Source organism: Camelus bactrianus, chromosome 7, assembly GCF_048773025.1.
Source record: "Camelus bactrianus isolate YW-2024 breed Bactrian camel chromosome 7, ASM4877302v1, whole genome shotgun sequence".
Lineage (NCBI taxonomy): Eukaryota > Metazoa > Chordata > Mammalia > Artiodactyla > Camelidae > Camelus > Camelus bactrianus.
The window spans coordinates 42,044,813-42,061,392 of record NC_133545.1 but is presented as its reverse complement, the minus strand read 5'-3'; the positions used below and the strand labels follow the sequence as shown (position 1 = coordinate 42,061,392).

Genomic DNA, 16,580 nt, shown 5'->3' with positions numbered 1-16,580 from the left:
AAGAATGAACATCTGCAGGGCACCTAACATGATGCATAGCACATTGTATGTGCTCAATAAAAGTTGGTGAATGGTGACATATATTGGCTTATATTTATATATATACTCACACACACACATATATTCACCTACTGTATGTATATGTATGTATGTATGTTTACATACGTATATATATAACACATAGTAAGTGTGCATACAGATATGTGGCAATGAGACATATAAGATAGCTGCAAAGCAAGGAAAAAAATACCAATTTCCACAAATTTTAACAGAACAGAGAAGGCCATAATCTTAATGTTTCACACAAGCAACAAATATAGTAGGGAAAACAGAATGGCAAACTAAAGGACATGGAATTGAGAAGAAGGAGAGACTGATGGAAGCAAGGCTTCCAAGGAAAATTTTGCATCCTAGGCAACTCATTTGCTTCGTCCTAGATGAGGCCGGGCCCCACAGCTTGTCTAAAGGGACAGTGGGGATTTGGTGGATGGCCTCCCTTAACCAATGTTATCCACGCAGCCCGCAGTGGAGACCTCTTTCTCTCGCTCTGTCAGCACCCGCCTCTTCTGAGCAGAGCAGGGTTGTTCCTCCGCCAGTCCTATTGAGCTACTATGCCATGTGCTGGCTCCACTCCATACCAGAACCAGGATTTGGTGCAGTTTGGCAACACCATTAGGCTCTGATCCCATATATACTTCTACCCCCGGATGTTTGAACCTCCTGTCCTCCACCGTTTTTGTTGTGTTCTTCCTCTAGTACTAACCATGAGTTGTGGGAACCGCTGGTTAGATCTGGCACCACCTAAGCATTTCACAATATATGTAAATCAGACCCCTTGCTGTATGTCTTAAACTTATACAATGATGTATGTCAGTTACTTCTCAGTAAAACAATAAAATTGGGGAGGAAAAAAAGGAAAAGAGAAAAGAATGGACACCACCAATCTTTGGGGATGAGTAAGTCCTGGAGGCAGTCTCCCCCTCCTTAGGTGCCCCGGCAGCCGTGCCAGAAGCACCCCAACCAAGCACTCCAGTTCCTCTCACCTCAAGTTTCAGTTCCCCTGGGTGCTTTCATGTAGGAAACTGGCAGAAATAGTTTAATGCCAGCTGCTCTGATGATGGAAACCTCAGGGTGCTCACTGGCATCACTGCCGTGTGGACCCAGGAGAAGGGGAGCAAGAGGAATCTCAGGCCTGTCGAGGAGAAATGGCAGCGTGAGTGCAGGGGTGGACATGGCCAACTAGTACATTTACTAGGATGTTTTATTATGATGATTATTCCAGGTTTTCTAGAAGCTCCAAATCTGAAGGAAGCCACAGAAAAAGTGCGATAAGAATGCAAAAGGAGAAAAGGGATTTTAGGAGGGAAAATATTCGGGGAAGACAGACAGCCTCTGTGGCCACCACTCAGTTTAGTCACATTTCTTGAGGACCGCTGTCTGTGAGTCGGGTGTTTGCTAAGTGCTGGCGATGGAGCAGCCCAGACTCTGCCCTGAAGAAGCTAATGACTCCTGAGGAAGACAGGCACAGAAATGGGTGCTTTCCATCACTGGCTTATTCCTGGCGTAGAACCTGGTCCAGGATGCCACGGGAGCCCAGAGAAGTAAATGCTCCTACCCCAGCCTGGTAGTCCAGCAAGGTGTTCATGGAAAAGGTAATGCTTGAGCCGAGTTTATTCATTCACTCATTCATTTTTATAACAGACAAATAGTCCTTGAGCTTCAGCGGCCTTTTAGATACTGTAATGGTTTTTAGTGATACAATGACATACACATTTTAAAGTTGGAGAACTTAGAGGGGAAAAAGTTGTTATGAGTGGGCAGAATTGATGATAATATTTTAGGTCTGATCATAGGGCTCTCATACCCTCCCAGTGCCCATCCTTAAGGCATCCTGGTGCCTCTATCATTAGACATTCATTCCTTTGTCTGTCACATTCATCATTGCTGCTTCAGAATGCGGCAAATAAGTTTTGACACAAGAAATGCCAACAGGTTGCCTCAGGGTACTTGGTGCCCAAGCTGCAACGTAGGAGTTGTGGTAGGTACAAGACAGATGTAAGCAAGGGCTGACCACCTTCTTGCTTTCTCCCTGGGAGTGCTGGGAGCTGGCTCTAGCAGGCCCAACCATTGAAACCAGTGAATCCCACTTGAACACAGTTTAGGACGCATGCTTCACAGGTTGACCCAGACAACCCCTCAGCCTCTGTCCACTGTGAAAACACGGGACACCCAAGTTGAAGGGAATGCTGACTGACACCACGTGGGTGTGCAGTGGTCTGTGACCGGAAGGTTCGCTGGAAGCAATTTGCAAAGGAGGCCTTAGAAAACCACCTGGATGGTTATTGTAAATTAAAAAAGGAAGAGATGCCACTTTTTTCTGAATAATTTTTAATACTAGGTTTATGGCTGGGTACATGTGATAGTCATTAGAGCTTATTTAACTCTGAAATTATCTGGCCCCTCAAACTCCACTGGGACTATAGGAATCATGGGTTAAATTTTAAAAACAATGTCTTAAAGAAGATGATATGCTTTTCCTTGAGGAGAATAAATTCAAATTTAAAAGAAAAAAAAATCAGCTCTCTCTAGGAAGGATCGTTATCGGTTCTTGTATTTGCTGTGTGTTTCTATAATGTGTGTGAGCTCCGAAATTCACCCAGGCGCACACGGTTTACTTTGGTTGGCTATTATGCCCTTCAGTCCTGCAATCCAAGTTGTGCTTTCCTAGTGGATTGTTTTGGAGATAATCCAAATGCGTTCTGAACCCTGAGCTCAAATCTCAGAGGTTTTCACTTCTTCGGAGCCGAACATTTCATCAGGAGCTAAGAGTATGTGAGTTACACCGAACAGCTGCGCGGTACCCACCACCCTCTCCCCAAGGATGACACGTTCTGAAAGGAGAGTGTTGTAAGCATTCCTGAGCAAGCCAGCTAATCTGGAGGCCTAGCCTGTTGGCCAGGGGCAACTTCTAAGAAAGCTCCCACCGGAATTACAGCATCTTACAACTCTGATCTGCAAAGCCCCTTTCTTCAGAAAAGCAGCTAGGCCTCGGAGGGGGCTGCGGGGGAGGGGCAGCGAGAGGGCCAAATGGGTGAAAAAGGAAGCTCTGGAGTCGGAGGGGAATTTCCTTTTGGGAACAGGATATTCTCTATCATTAGTTGCTCACAGGAAGGGAAATAGGAAAGCAGGGTTTCTTTTCAAGTGGGGAGAAACCCAACAGCCAGTGAAAAATGCCTGATTTGGAATGGCCGGGAAGGGGGATGATTATGTTCATAAGGCAAGTGCAAAGTTAAATACTCAGACCCCACTGAACTCTGAAACTGATCCCAACTCCAGCCAGTGCTCCAAAAACATTTTATTGGAGTGTCAGTGTGTCCCGCACATTGTTGGCTCAGTGGCATCAGCATCAGGTACAGGACCCTCGGAGATTGGCTGGATTCTAGAAGCACTGAACCCATGGGCCAGGTCACTCCCTGATCAGAGGCACCCTCATCACCTTGGAACCTCCCACCCAGAACAAAGATGCTGGTGTGTCTCAGGAGGGGTCTGTGCCTGGCTTTAGCCAAAACTGTCATATCCTTTGTTACTTTCCAACGAAGACACAGGAAAGACTTCTTTATATAATCTTTACTGATAGCATAGAGTCCTTTTACCTACTTCACTGAAGAACAAAAAGAAGGAAAAAACTGAAAACAGGGTCCACTATCTAGCAGCTTAACCCAACCCCCGGGACATGGTCTAAGAAAAATCCTATTGGGAGCATTTTCCAGGGAGATGTCAATTTGGAAAACTGCACCACATATCCATTCTGATATGCCTAAAATAATAACATTTAAATATGAAAACTAAGGCAAGTTGTAGGGAGCAGAGAAGGAAAAGTGAAAGTCCTGAGCTTTACATTAACCAACATGGTCAGTGGCTCTTACAAAAAGGACAAAGTCACTTATATAAAAATCTTGTCAACCTGCCTGGAAGTGGAAAGGCTGGTAGGAGCGATGGAAGATTTTGTTTTATTTATTCGCTGCATCAGAAGAAAAAATCAATAGCTGCCTGGCGAGTCAGACATAAGTGAGTTATACAGGCCACTGACATGGTGGACCAAACTTTATAACAACCACATTTGCTGCTGTCAGGCCACAGGCTTCAGTGGCGCCAGCTGTAATTACGGCTGATCACCTCTAATTCAGAGCTGCCTGGCTTGATAAAGGTGTCACTGGAGCAACTGTGGCATCAGCGTCAATTGGGGATGTCATGCTCCGGGGCAGACTGTGCTCTTCCCCACCCCAGCCCCAGGGTCGGGGAGACTGTTGGGCAAACCTTGTGTTTTAACCCTTCACCCTAAGGACGGTGATACTCCCTAAAGCTGTGGTCTCAATTCCAAGGGACTCAGAGGAACAGCCCTGTCCCCTCGCAGCAGATCTCTTTAATAAGCTAAGAGATGTCTCTGAAAGCAGAGTTCAGAAGTCGGGATCTTCTCTGCTTGGTGACATGCAAAGAGACAGAATATCTGTATCACCTCCTTGATTCGCTGGTCACAAAAGCAATGAGAGGCAAGAGATTCTGGCAAAAGCTACAATTATTTTTGAAAAAAATTGTAACGCCATGCCTTTCTTCTGCTTTTGTGGTATTTAAAAAAAAATTCTAGTGAACTTCCCATTTTTTTTAATTACTTTTTTCTTCTTTCTGAAGGAGACATTAAGAGTGAGGGGAAGAGAAAACGGAGAGAAGATAGAGTTAAAAAGCTGTGCTAACAAAGCAGCCGAGTGTCTGGACTCTTCTAGGTAAAGTCTCGAGTAGGAGGGATGTGACGTGGGGGTTAGAATTCTGCAATTAAAAGGGCTTTACTGTCATTTGTGAAGGATAATGTTTGACTCCCCCCACCCCACCCACAACCACCCCAGGCTGTTTTTCCTCACTCTGTAATTAAAAAAGAGACACATACACTGTTTGTTCGACCCCTATCCTTTAACGCTAACAGACAGCCCTGCGTGCACCAGTGCTCCCCCAAACCAGTGAGGGACCCATAGACTGTCTTCATGGTGAGGGGCACTGTATTCTCATTCCCTCTTCTTTGGATAAGTCACCAGAGTGCAGTGCTGTTCTCAGGAAGGTAAGCTCTGTGTTTTGCAACTAGGGTCCTTTTAACCCTTCCATGTATAAAAAAGCGACCAACTTGAGCCAACAGAGCAGTGACTATGGTTTCCCCCTTCTGGATGGTTCCAAACACAAGCCAGTGTTTCGCCCAGAAGCAGGTTTGCCCTTGCTGACAGGGAGGTCAGGGGCGGGCACTCTCTGGAGGGCTGGTGGTTGGCACTGAGCGACAGAAAATCCCATCCAGCTCCAAGAAAACAAAAGGACCGTGGGCCATAGAAATGTGTCACCTGCTTCTGAAGAAAGCCTGGGCCAGCGACCTGGCTTGGTCACCAGGCTCCATCCTTCCCACTTGCTCTGTCACCCTTTCCTCTCCGCCGCTGCCTGTGTCTCCACTGTTGTTTCCCTTTCTCCAAACTCAGGGACTTTTTTTTTAAGCAGCATTTTTTTTTTTAATCGGAACCAGTGGACCCCTGCCGGCAGAACTCCGGGTTCCTCTCCGAGCCCCAGGCAGCTGTTGGGCCATCCCCAGGCGGTACTGTTTCCCGCTCTGTTTACTCGTTTCTAAGGGCAATTGCACCACTAAGGCTCCCTGAGTCTGGAACTCGGCCTGGGGCTGTTTTGGTTACATTGAAGTTTTTGCTTCAGTTCTGCCAGATTTAAATGGTGACTTCACCAGCACTGAGCTCAAAAGGAGAAGGGGGAGGAGGGCGAGCCCAGGAGAAAGAGAGCGAGTGAGCCGGAGGAGAGAGCCAGAGCCGGGCGCAAGAGAAGGGCCAGCACATTACATCATCGCTTGGCCTGGAATCAAGTGGGAAGGATATGACTCACTCAGGCTAGTTAAGCTTTGGCTCAAATTCTACACACACTCATTCCAGAGCTCTCATGTTCTGCACCTCAGGAGGGAATTCAGCCTCAGTGATGTCCATGAGGTTTGTTTTTAATTTTATTTTCTTTTTTCCAATTTTATAGAATTTTGGGGGGGCCCCCCACCGCCGTCCTTCCTTGAGTCTTCGTCAGCGTCCTCTTCTTTCCCTTCCCCTTCTCCCCTTTCTGCCCGTCTTTGTTTCTCCTCTTCTTCCTTCTCCTCTTTCCCCAGCGCCTCCGCTCCTCTTCTGGTCCCGAAGAGGCATTTCTTTTCACTGGGATGAGAGTTTTTGTTCTAGTAGAGCAGCGACCTGAATGAGTTGAGCTGAGGCTGAGTTGGGCTCGCGCTTGCGCGCGCGCACCCCCCCCCCCCAACACACAAAGTCGAGCGAGCCAGAGGGACAGGAGCAAAGGGGCCACAAATAAAGAGCAAAGCGAGAAAGAGCAAACTCGGGCGAAGTTTCTTTGCTGCGGTGTCGTTCCTAATCGGAGGAGACAGGGAGAGAGTTAAAATGCAGGAACCAATCGCTTGAATGGTGATGTAATGCAAGAACCGCAGGGTAGTTAAGTAATGTGAGAGCAAGGGGGTCAGGGTTGCAAAGCATTTACCTGCTCTCAAGGGGTTTTCAGTTTATTATCAATTGCAGTGACTGTAACTGGCTTCAGACTACAACCTCTAATTATTCACAGACGCCCCCTTTTTTATCTTTTATTATTAAAAGTAAAACTATATTACAGTATTTTTTTTTAAAAAACATGATATTATCACAGCTGTGTATTATTTTCCACTAGGATTCTCTCTCTCTCTCTTAAATGGCTCAGAATGGTTGTGTCTTTTCATAAAAGATCGAAATGAAGTGACGGTGGGAGTCGGGGGGTGCCTTTTTGAGTGTAACTGGTGAATTGCAAATACCTGGAAAACTCTTTGGTGTGTGCTGCTGACTATGAAGAGTTGTGCTATTGCATTTATTATTAAGAATATACTGTTGGTTTTTAAAGTAATAGATGACGACCCTCAAAAGTAACTACAGTCTTTCCCCTATTATTTCAGCTCACGTTAGCAGCCGTTAATTTTAACTTTCTTTTCTTTCACGGGACAGCTGAATCTGGGGCTAACCTTAAAACTTGTATGTCCTTGAATTATTTTCAAGATGATATTCTGCGGTCATGGGAGAGATGATGAAAACTTCTGGACTGATTTGGCTAGAAAGAACTAGTTAATATTCTTGAGTAAGGAATTAACACGAAATAAACAGGGAGAGGGACAAACAATGGCGTTCTTAATGCTCTAAGGATCCAGTGTACCCAGAGAGAGAGACTTTCATGTTTTGAAAATTATTACCACATTTATGTGCATTTCATAAAATATGTTTAGTGCTGTGATGCTCTGTCTGGGCTGAATGCTTTCTGAAACCACCCAGCATTATTAGATATCTCTCGGAGGAAGCCCTCCACAAGTGGAGAGCCAGCCCAGTGAGAGGGTAACCCCTGACTCTTGGCTCCTCCAAACTTCCCTGGCTCAGTCTTGACCGTCATACAGCTGGATGCATATTGAGTCATGGGGCATGCACCTGCAAGGTGTTTGTGTTTATTTGTTAACGCATGTTCTGGATATAATTAATCACGACTTTTCATGGATCTTCTTCCCTCCTTTTTGGGGCAGAGATGGAATGAGGAAGGAAGGGGGAGGTAATTTTTGGAAGAAACAGCATGATGTGGAGGAGGTCAGGAAGCCTGAGTGCTAATCCTGTCGCCCTTGAGCAAGTGCCTTGAAGCATCTGGGCTTCATTTCAAAATGAGGGAGCAGACAAGGTGGGCGACAAGCCCCCTCCGCCCCGTGTGGAACCAATCTAAGGTGATCTCTGAAGTCCCTTCCAGCTCAAGAGTTCTGTGTCTGTGCCCGTGTTCTGTAAAAGTTTTGCTAAAAGGTATTTGGCATAGCTTTTTAGAGGAAAGTACATTTGAATTCAACTTGAATTAGTGCCTTGAAAGAAATGAATGGGGGAGGGCGAAGGGGAGCATGTCTTTCTCCACTTTGAAGGTTGGTTCTTGATTTTGCTTTTTGGCACGAACGTTCCTCTTGTGAAATTCTTAGTTTCCACATGCATCCTGAAAGGAGTTCTCAGTGAGAGATAATTACCTAGGTGAGTGTCAAAAAGAGTGGCAGAATAACAAGTGGGAGCCTACCAGTACAGTAAGCTCTGTAAAAGATCTCACAAGTCCCTCAGATGCATAAAACTCTGCTAAAAAGGCAGGAGGCATTTATGTTTCATTCACCCATATTTATATTCAGAATAGTATTTTTAGCGAATTTATCTCCCCTCCAAAGATTGCAAAACTCCTTGATATGTTTCTGTAATTTTAACATAAACTCAAGTTTTTAGATGAAATTGAAGTTTATTTAAAATCTTCAAAGAACTTGAAAGGCAAAACTATATGTGCTTGTTAGAAAGATAATTTTACCAAACAATATCCCTATTCTTCAGCCAAATTCCAGGGTAGCAGCCTTATTGTAAAGTCTGTATTTATGGACCCAGCTTAGCTGTGCACAGGGAAAGATCACAACGATGCCTATTTGGCGGGGAGGGGGCAGGGATTACCGCGAACTGAAACGAAACCGCTGGTGAAGGTTATTAGTCATTGTGCAGAGTTTGAGGAGTGCCAAGTGTGTGCTTGAGACTCTTCAGGAATAAAGAGGGACTGATTTCTTTTTTTAGAGCATTACAATTTATGTTGACTTGGCTCTGAGGTGTTCACCCATAATCAGAAACATCCCGAAATGACTGACAGGTCAGGCAAGGAGCGTGAGCCCAGCCATGATCCTAGGTCAGACTTACGTTTACGTCACTCCCTCCCCAAGGTAACCCAGGGGGTAAGGATCATTAGCTCCACTGTTGGGTGTTGGTTTTATTTGGTTTGGAGCTTTTGTTTTGATTATTGTTGTTTTCTAATTGAAATTTTTACTGAGGTACTTGTAGACTTACATGCATTTGTAAGAAACAGTACACAGATCCCTCATACCCTTTACCCAATTCCCCTCACTGGTGACATCTGACAGAGCTGTAGTAACTGTCACAGCCAGGATACTGACATTGCTGCAATCCACTGCTCTTATTCAGCGTTTCCTAGATTTACCTGTACTCATTTGTGCATGTGTGTCTCTGGGTTGGTTTTATTATCAATGTGAAAACTGAGGGTCAGATTTGCCATAGTTCACATAAACTCTAACCCCTTGAGTCCAGTCCACACAAGGTCTAGTTTGCTGTCACCAACAAACTTTCCCTCCCCCTCAGGACCATCAGGGGCCTGATGGCTGTACTTGTCAGTGGGCAATCTCGGTGACATTGTCCCTGTTTTACAGTCCCTTGGGGCACGGCCTGAGTGGCAGCTTTGTCCTCCACAGGGGTCCCTGAAGCTATGCCTCATGTATTAGCAGGTGAAGGGGGAAGCAGGGCTTTGATGGCACAACAGAAGAGGCACAAATCTAATCCCTTTGTTTGCCAGGCACAGAGCAGAGGGATGCCTACTGTCCCTGCCTAAGTAACCATAAGTCAGTGCTGAACTCATCATTCTCTGTCTTGGCCAGCATTTTTCCTCCGGTGACACATCTGTGGCATGCGGGAAGGGGACAACACCAGGAAGGCAGGCAGCTATTGGTCAGAGAAGTAGTATAGGGGCCCCTGAGAAGAGCACAGCCTTTGGGGTCAAATGGCCTGAGTGCAAGTTGCTCTTCCACTTACTACTTGTGTGACTTTGGAAAGCCACTTAACCTCACTGTGCCATCATTTCTATCTTCTTTGTAAAGCGAGGGTAACCATACCTACCACGTGGAGTTGTGAGGGTGGAGACCTGTGTTAAGGCCCCTGGCGTACAGTGAGGTCACTGGAATCAAGTCTCAGTGGCTGCTGTTGTGAGGATGGCAGGAAAGGGTCCTCCTGGCCGAAGTCTCTGTGCAGGTGACCGACTGCAGTCTCTACCTGGACATCCTTCTCCCAGCATCACTCAAGTTTCTTCCTTTTCCAGCCTGTCTTCTCTTACACCTTTTTATTCAGAAAATCAAGCAGGTCTGAGATCAAGTCAGGCACTAGAAACAGAAGTAAAAGTACTGTTCTGACTAAAGTAAGGTGAGAACTAGTGCTGATAAAATCTGCCAGATTTCTAGCCACCTGAGTGGAGGGAGAGATGAGAACAAAGCAAGTTGGAAAAAAAGTTGCTCATGTCCCCATTCATGCTCAGCTGTGCCTTTGTGAATGGGAAAATGGAATGAAATGGAGATGAGTGAATTCAGTCGTGAGAGCTGGATTGCATTCCAGGCTTGACTAAGAGAATTTCTACCTGCCGTAGCATATGTGTGTAATGCACGTCTTTAGTTGGGTGCTTTTCAGCTGGCTACTTCCTCTCACATATCTTTTCTGGTGGTAAAAACAGTGTTTTGGAGAGAAGATAAGGGGCTCCCCAGTGTGGCAAGGGTTATGATGGTGAAGTTGGTAGGACTGGTCAATGGCGCAGGGGTCCAAGACATATCAAAGGTTCCATTCTCCTGTCCCCAAGTCTCTGCTGGAAATGGGCCCCAGGGTGTCTCAAGCTGCGTGTTGTCTGGGATTTTACTCAGTACGCGTTGGTCAGGAGGGCCAGGTCAACAGTCAGGAGCAGCAATTAGGGTGGACTTGAGATTGAGCACTGTTGTGGGCCTGACAGAAAGTATGCTGGGCAAATCTGGAAAGGCATTTCAAAAAAATAGAAGCAGTGGATTGAACACTTTCTGCTCTCTTTTGGTTTGGTTTTCACTGCCCTCTGACCTTCGAAGGGGACTCCTTTTGCATTGGATTTCGGAGAGATGTGTGGGAGCACACGAGCCAGTGGTCATGTCGCAGGGATGTGGGGAATAGCCCAGAGGTGGAAGGAAAGTGGCGGCATTGATGAAGGGGGCGCGGCCAGTAAAAATTCTGTGGTCCAAATCTAAGTTGGTGATTTTAAACAGACATTGCTCGTCTGATTAAATTGTGTGCTAAGGGCTTGGTGCTTTCAGAGGTGTGTAGTTCATGAAATGGGGTTGCAACCACAGCATTTCCTGGACTGCTTACATCCTTGAAAACTGAAATCAACTTGACTTAGCACTCCAAAGTCCATGACACAGTACACGTACACTTTATAACAAGTCCATACATCTCTTTTTCCTGTGCCTACCCTGGCAGGAGAGCTTATTTAATGATTGATGAAGCAACGCTGCACCCAAGAAGAATTAATCAATAGTTCGCAATCATTATGGAGACTGCAATGGTGGTTATACAATAGCCAAGACACATCTAGCTATCAGTAAAGTCTTCCTTTCCTCCACAAGATACCAAAAATTGAATTCTACCTTATGATTTTTTTTTCCTTGCTGTCTTAATGACTGAAATAGAACTGGATGTGTCCAAAACAGCAAAGCCTGGAAAAAAAAAAACAGTAATAAGGCTTCAAAGGAATGCCAAGGTATCTATTAATGCATAGGCTCAATCACTCATCTTAATGGGAGATGGAAAACGGGGCCAAGAGGCTGTGTTGTATAAGCTGGAATACCTAACGTGAATTACTGTGTTTTAGGAGCCTGTGCACTTTTAAAACCAAAGATCTCTAAAGAATTGAAGTCATGTGGAGCTGGATACGTGTGCTGACATGGCAGAGAGGCCAGCGGGGCCTCCTGGAGCAGTGTGGGCCTGGCTGACCCCCCTGGCTCTGCCCCTCTGCCCTCAGTGGCGCCTGTATCACTGCTAAGGAAGGGCTGCAAATGGGCTCCTTGCAGGGGTGGAGCCTGTTTAATCAAAGTCAGTACGGCCCGCATGATTGTGCCCTGGACATCGCTCTGGAGTCAGACAGATCTGTGTTCAAATTCTGGTTTTGTCACTTGCAACTGTGTGATTCTTTTGACGATCTGTGGAAAGTTTCTGAGCCTTAATTACTTCATCAATGAAATGGAGCCCACGAGATGATGGCTGTAATGCACTTAGCATAGTAAATATTCAATAAATGTTAGTTATTTAATAATGGAACCAGTGGACTTTTTTGGAAGTCTGGATAATGGTATATTTGGGGCATCAGTAGTGTAGAGGGAAACACGATCATTTAGCAGTTCCTTCCCAGAAAGCTGAAGTGAGTCACAGAATGCCAAGGAGACTGTGGGCAGGAGGAGAGGCAAAGAGAGAAGCACCACGTTGGCTCTGTTCTATATGACCATCTCTTTGGCCAGAAAATGAGGTTTAAGATCTCACTGTAAAGCAGTTTATTTCAGAGCCAGGAAAAGCTGTGTCTTTTTTTTTCCCCCAAGCCTTTTCATTAAGTAGTAGATTTCTTTTTTAGATGGCATAAAGCAATTTTTCTTTTGCATCTGCCTCTTCTCGACCTTCTTATTTATCATAGTACTGCAGTCAGCTCAGCAACACTCTGCGATAAAGGGCTGATCCCCTCTAATTCCTCTGGAATTAATCATAATAACAGCAATTATGATAAACCCATTTAGTGTAAATGTACATGTAAATTACTCTCGAGTTGCATTTTCACCTTTAGTTTTGCTCTCACCAGCATCCACCCTAATATGGGTTACAAAGTGGCTTCTCTCTAGCCAAATTATTCTTCTTAATTCAGACCTTGCCTTAGCTCAGAATGAGGCAGACTTTTGCCATCTCCTTCCGCCGAGGGTGAAGAGGAAGCTCTAGTGTACAGGTCACAAGGGATGGCATTTGCTCTGGCTGTACTCTCAGCATCCAGAACTTCCTTAGCAGTAGAATAATAATCCTGTCATTCTAAATGCATTGATGAGGCAGGAACTTTCGAGACCCTTCAACCCAACCCGTTCATCTAACTGATTCAGAAACTGAGGCCACCCAAAATCATGCCAAATTATTTGATATCATAAAAGTATTTGGTGGCAGTGCCAGGACCTGGCTCTAGTGCAATGAGGAGCATGTTTCTGCCCTGGGTCTTGGCTTCCTTGGAGCCAGGAACTGCATCTTCTTGTTCAGGCTTATGCTTCCTAGTCCTCCTTTGAGGAACCTCTTTCTGGCTCCTGGGGATGGTGCAGTAGGGAGAGTACAAAGACAGTCTCAGAGGTGCAGGGCGTAGAGGAGCCATCGGCAGGCTTGGAGAAGCTGGGAGTCTTTCAGGCTGTGCAAAGACTCCACCCTCTGGTCTGGAGGGAGGGGTGGGGAGGCAGTCTGGATAGTTTGCTTTCTGCCTCCAGCCATAAGCTCCCTGGTGTCTAGTTAGTGGGTGGGGCATACTGTCCCTAGTCCATCTGGGAGATGGGGTAAATGTCCAGGAGTCAGGCTCTCTCTGCTTCCCACCAGGCTCTCCCTCCCTCTCCCTGCACCAGCCCTCGCTGTACTGAGTGCATGTGTGATGAGGACAGAGCTTGGAAGCTGCCCCAGAACGAGCACCCACCCACCTGCAGGATGTGACCTCTGGGCTCTGAAACCCGCTGCTGCTTCCTCCCCCTCCCTCCCCACCTAGGGAACAGTTTTAGACCACAATTCCCAACCCAACCCCTCTTTGCACTTTAATCCCAGAGAGACTTGGGCACTTTGTGACCACAGAAGCTTGTCACTTCATTACGATTCTGACAAAGAGAGAGAGAGAGAGCAAAGGGTAATTCATAGTTGTTTTAATGACTTTGCATCCTTTCCCATGGAGGCAGCTTTCAGCTGTTAGGCACAGAGGACACCGGTACTGACATCTAGCAGTGCGACAGGGGCAGCATTTTTCATAATGCTTGATCACTATTCTTCACAGACAGTTAACCCAATTAATCTCCCCCTAGTAATTATCCAGGTGCTGCACTATTCTGTTTCCCTGAAGTCTCCAAAGCTCCGTGGTGTGGAGATGAACTATTTTACCCCCCGACCTTGAAAGGATGTTTCTAACTAATTACTGATTGTTAAGTGCTTGGAAAATGCACTTTGGAGAAATGCTGGTATGATGTGTCTGGATCTTGCACTATGCAGCTGCACTGAATGCAAGTCAGAAATCATTCTTGCAGTTTGTAAATCATCTGAAGATGAATATGACCCCCTCTTTTCTTCACCAGGTATCTGTCCCCCCCACCCCTCCCCCACCACACTTTTGTTCTTTGTTCATTTCTCCTAATCTGTATTCAGTCGGTTTGGTGAGATAGGCTGGTGAGTCTTAGGATTGCTTCCATGAAGTGAGAAGGGTCATCCTGCCAGGTCTTCCAGCCACGTGGTCTTTAATGAGGCAAATCGAAACCTGCCATTGGTTGAACTGCCAGTCAAAGAAATATGGTTTCTGTATGGTAGAGGGGTTTTGAAACTCTTCAGATATGAACAACAGTAAGAAACATACTTTATAGCGCAACCCAGTATACTCACATGTATACGTTTACGTACGTGGGTGGAGGTGTGTGTGTGAAGAGTTTGATGAAACAGTGCTTAAGCTTTACTGCGTATAACTTCTTGGATATCATATTCTACAAAAGAGTAGTCACATCAGATTAAACTGATTTCACCAGTTTCTCACTAATTGACCCACTGATGAGCTGCGGCCAGAGTTCAGAAAGCACTGGCACAGCAGAAGGGTCAGTGGAATGCTGGGCAAGGTTCAGGAGACCGGGGTTGTGCTGCCAGCTCTGTGCCAGCTCCAGGATGCCGTCCCCAGACCTCAGTGTCCTCATATAAAATTAAGGTATTTGTTTTCAAACTGAATTTACCCTCAGAGTACTTAAAAAAAAAAAAAAATCTTCAAGCCCAGTATAGAAAAGAGAGCCTCTGATGGGCCCCCAGCTCCTCCTTTAACCATGTCCTCACCTCCACCCAGAAGTCCTCGGAACACAATCTGAATATTACTAGACTCGAAATTTCATAAGTCCCTTCTTGTTTTGGCATCGATTGATTATTTTATTTCCTAGGTAATAGATTTATCTAATGGAACACCTCAAGTTTTACTTCCATTGATTCTGAGCTAGGAGTTTGCAATCGGTGATCTCCAGAATCAAGGGGAACTTTTGCTGTAGGACTGCAGTTCTTTCCTAGTTCAGCTTTATGGCTTGTTTTTAGGCCTCAGGAGAAAGGCTTCTTCAGGGAAAGAAGTTTAAAAGGCCGCTGGTGGTGTGTGAGCAGGCAGACATGTGAGGACGTTTATTTATGTCATTGTGTCTATTTTCCTGCCTCCTAAATTCAGCAGGTTCTTGATTTTTTAACACAGCTCAAATCATTTGGCTTACAGCTGGTAAAATACAATTTTCTGGTTCTCAGAAAGAAAGGCTTCTCAGACTTATAAAAAGAGAAGCTCATAAGACTTCTTGAACATCAAATAGCTCTTACAAAACACCATTTTGATGAGTTAAGTGTAAATGAATAAGAAACATACGGATTAAATTTCCCTTGAAAGACACATGGGTTTAAGAATTAAGGGGGGAAAGTGCTTGGCAAGATGGATTTCAGGTTTTTGCCAAACCTCAAAATGTTTGAAAAATGGTTTGAGACGTTTTAACTGAATGCAAAATGCCACGGAGTTCACCCATCCCAGACATAATAGCGAGTCTTTTTGACAACAACTTTTTGACAAGAAAAAAGGCTTGTGAGGCTTAGCCATTTCCCCAGCTCTCCTTCAGTACTGTCCCACAACCCATCCCCCCTACAAGCCCCACATTTATAGGGCTAGGTGAACTGTCTGATTGACAAACTAAAGTTTCAAGTCAGGCAATTACCAGAAAATAACCCCACAACTCAAAGATTCTTGGATTTTTCCCCCATACTACCCAAAGTCAATTATACCATTTTCTAAGTGGAATAATACACTCTTGGGATATGCAGTATTTGATATTTTATTCATTGGTGCCTAGAGCAGTACGCGGTTATTCTAGTCATTTGTCTGACATTATAGTGCCAGCTTTTTTGGAGACACAGGGAAAAAAAGTCCCCTAAAAGCAAACAGATTGGAGGGAAATATCCATTGGTTTATTAAAACAGCCACAGTGTGGAAATGCTATATATTATAGAGGCAGGGCATGGGTTGAGGTTTTCAAGTTGCTAGGAATGGTCCTGGAAACTTGAATTCTGTTACAGCTTCTTTATTTAGTCAGCTCTATGAGACCTTCTCCACATGGCAGAATTTTTGCTGGCTTGAGGAAACTTAGGAGCAACAGAAAACGGACCCAGGGACTGATTATCTTATGAGATTTGTGCATCTTAGGTATTCAGTGCCCTCCCATCTTTTTTACTAGCTATTCCTGACAGAAGCCGGCTGACACTTTGCCACTCTCGTTTCTCACACCCGAGAGCACAGAAGGAGGGGGTTTTGCACAAGCTGCGCAGAATGAGTCAGGGAGGGAGCCTGGATGAGAAGGCTTGGGGGCGGGCCATTTGCTCTGTGAAGCAACCTTGTCTTCTGCCCTTGTTTCATTTTCATGTTTAAGCCGGGATGACCAAGGTTTGCTTGCCCGCTTCCTTCCTTCCTTTCTGTTCCTTTGAAAGAAAGTGTGCATTCAGTGACTGCCAATATCGATTTAGAAATGAGGGGACAACAGTGTACTTTTCAAAAGGTTTCAAGTCAATGTAGACCACACACACAAAAAAGCTATGCTGTCTTTAAATCTATATGTTTTAACTCTATGCTGGAAGTAATGAGAA

General features: G+C 45.3%; 1 protein-coding gene across 6 annotated transcripts in view; it reads left to right on the top strand.

Annotated features, from left to right (window-relative positions):
• Positions 1 to 16,580, top strand: part of CREB5 (cAMP responsive element binding protein 5) — a 386,139-nt gene that overhangs the window by 252,658 nt on the left and 116,901 nt on the right. Inside the window, exon 1 of one of the 6 annotated variants that reach the window (XM_010971501.3) lies at positions 6,018 to 6,023. The exons of the other annotated variants lie outside the window; for them this stretch is intronic. Within the exon in view, the coding sequence (XP_010969803.2) occupies positions 6,019 to 6,023 (5 nt within the window). The 5' untranslated portion in view covers position 6,018. Of the gene's footprint in view, positions 1 to 6,017; positions 6,024 to 16,580 lie in introns of those variants that run through there. 6 annotated transcript variants of the gene reach the window in all.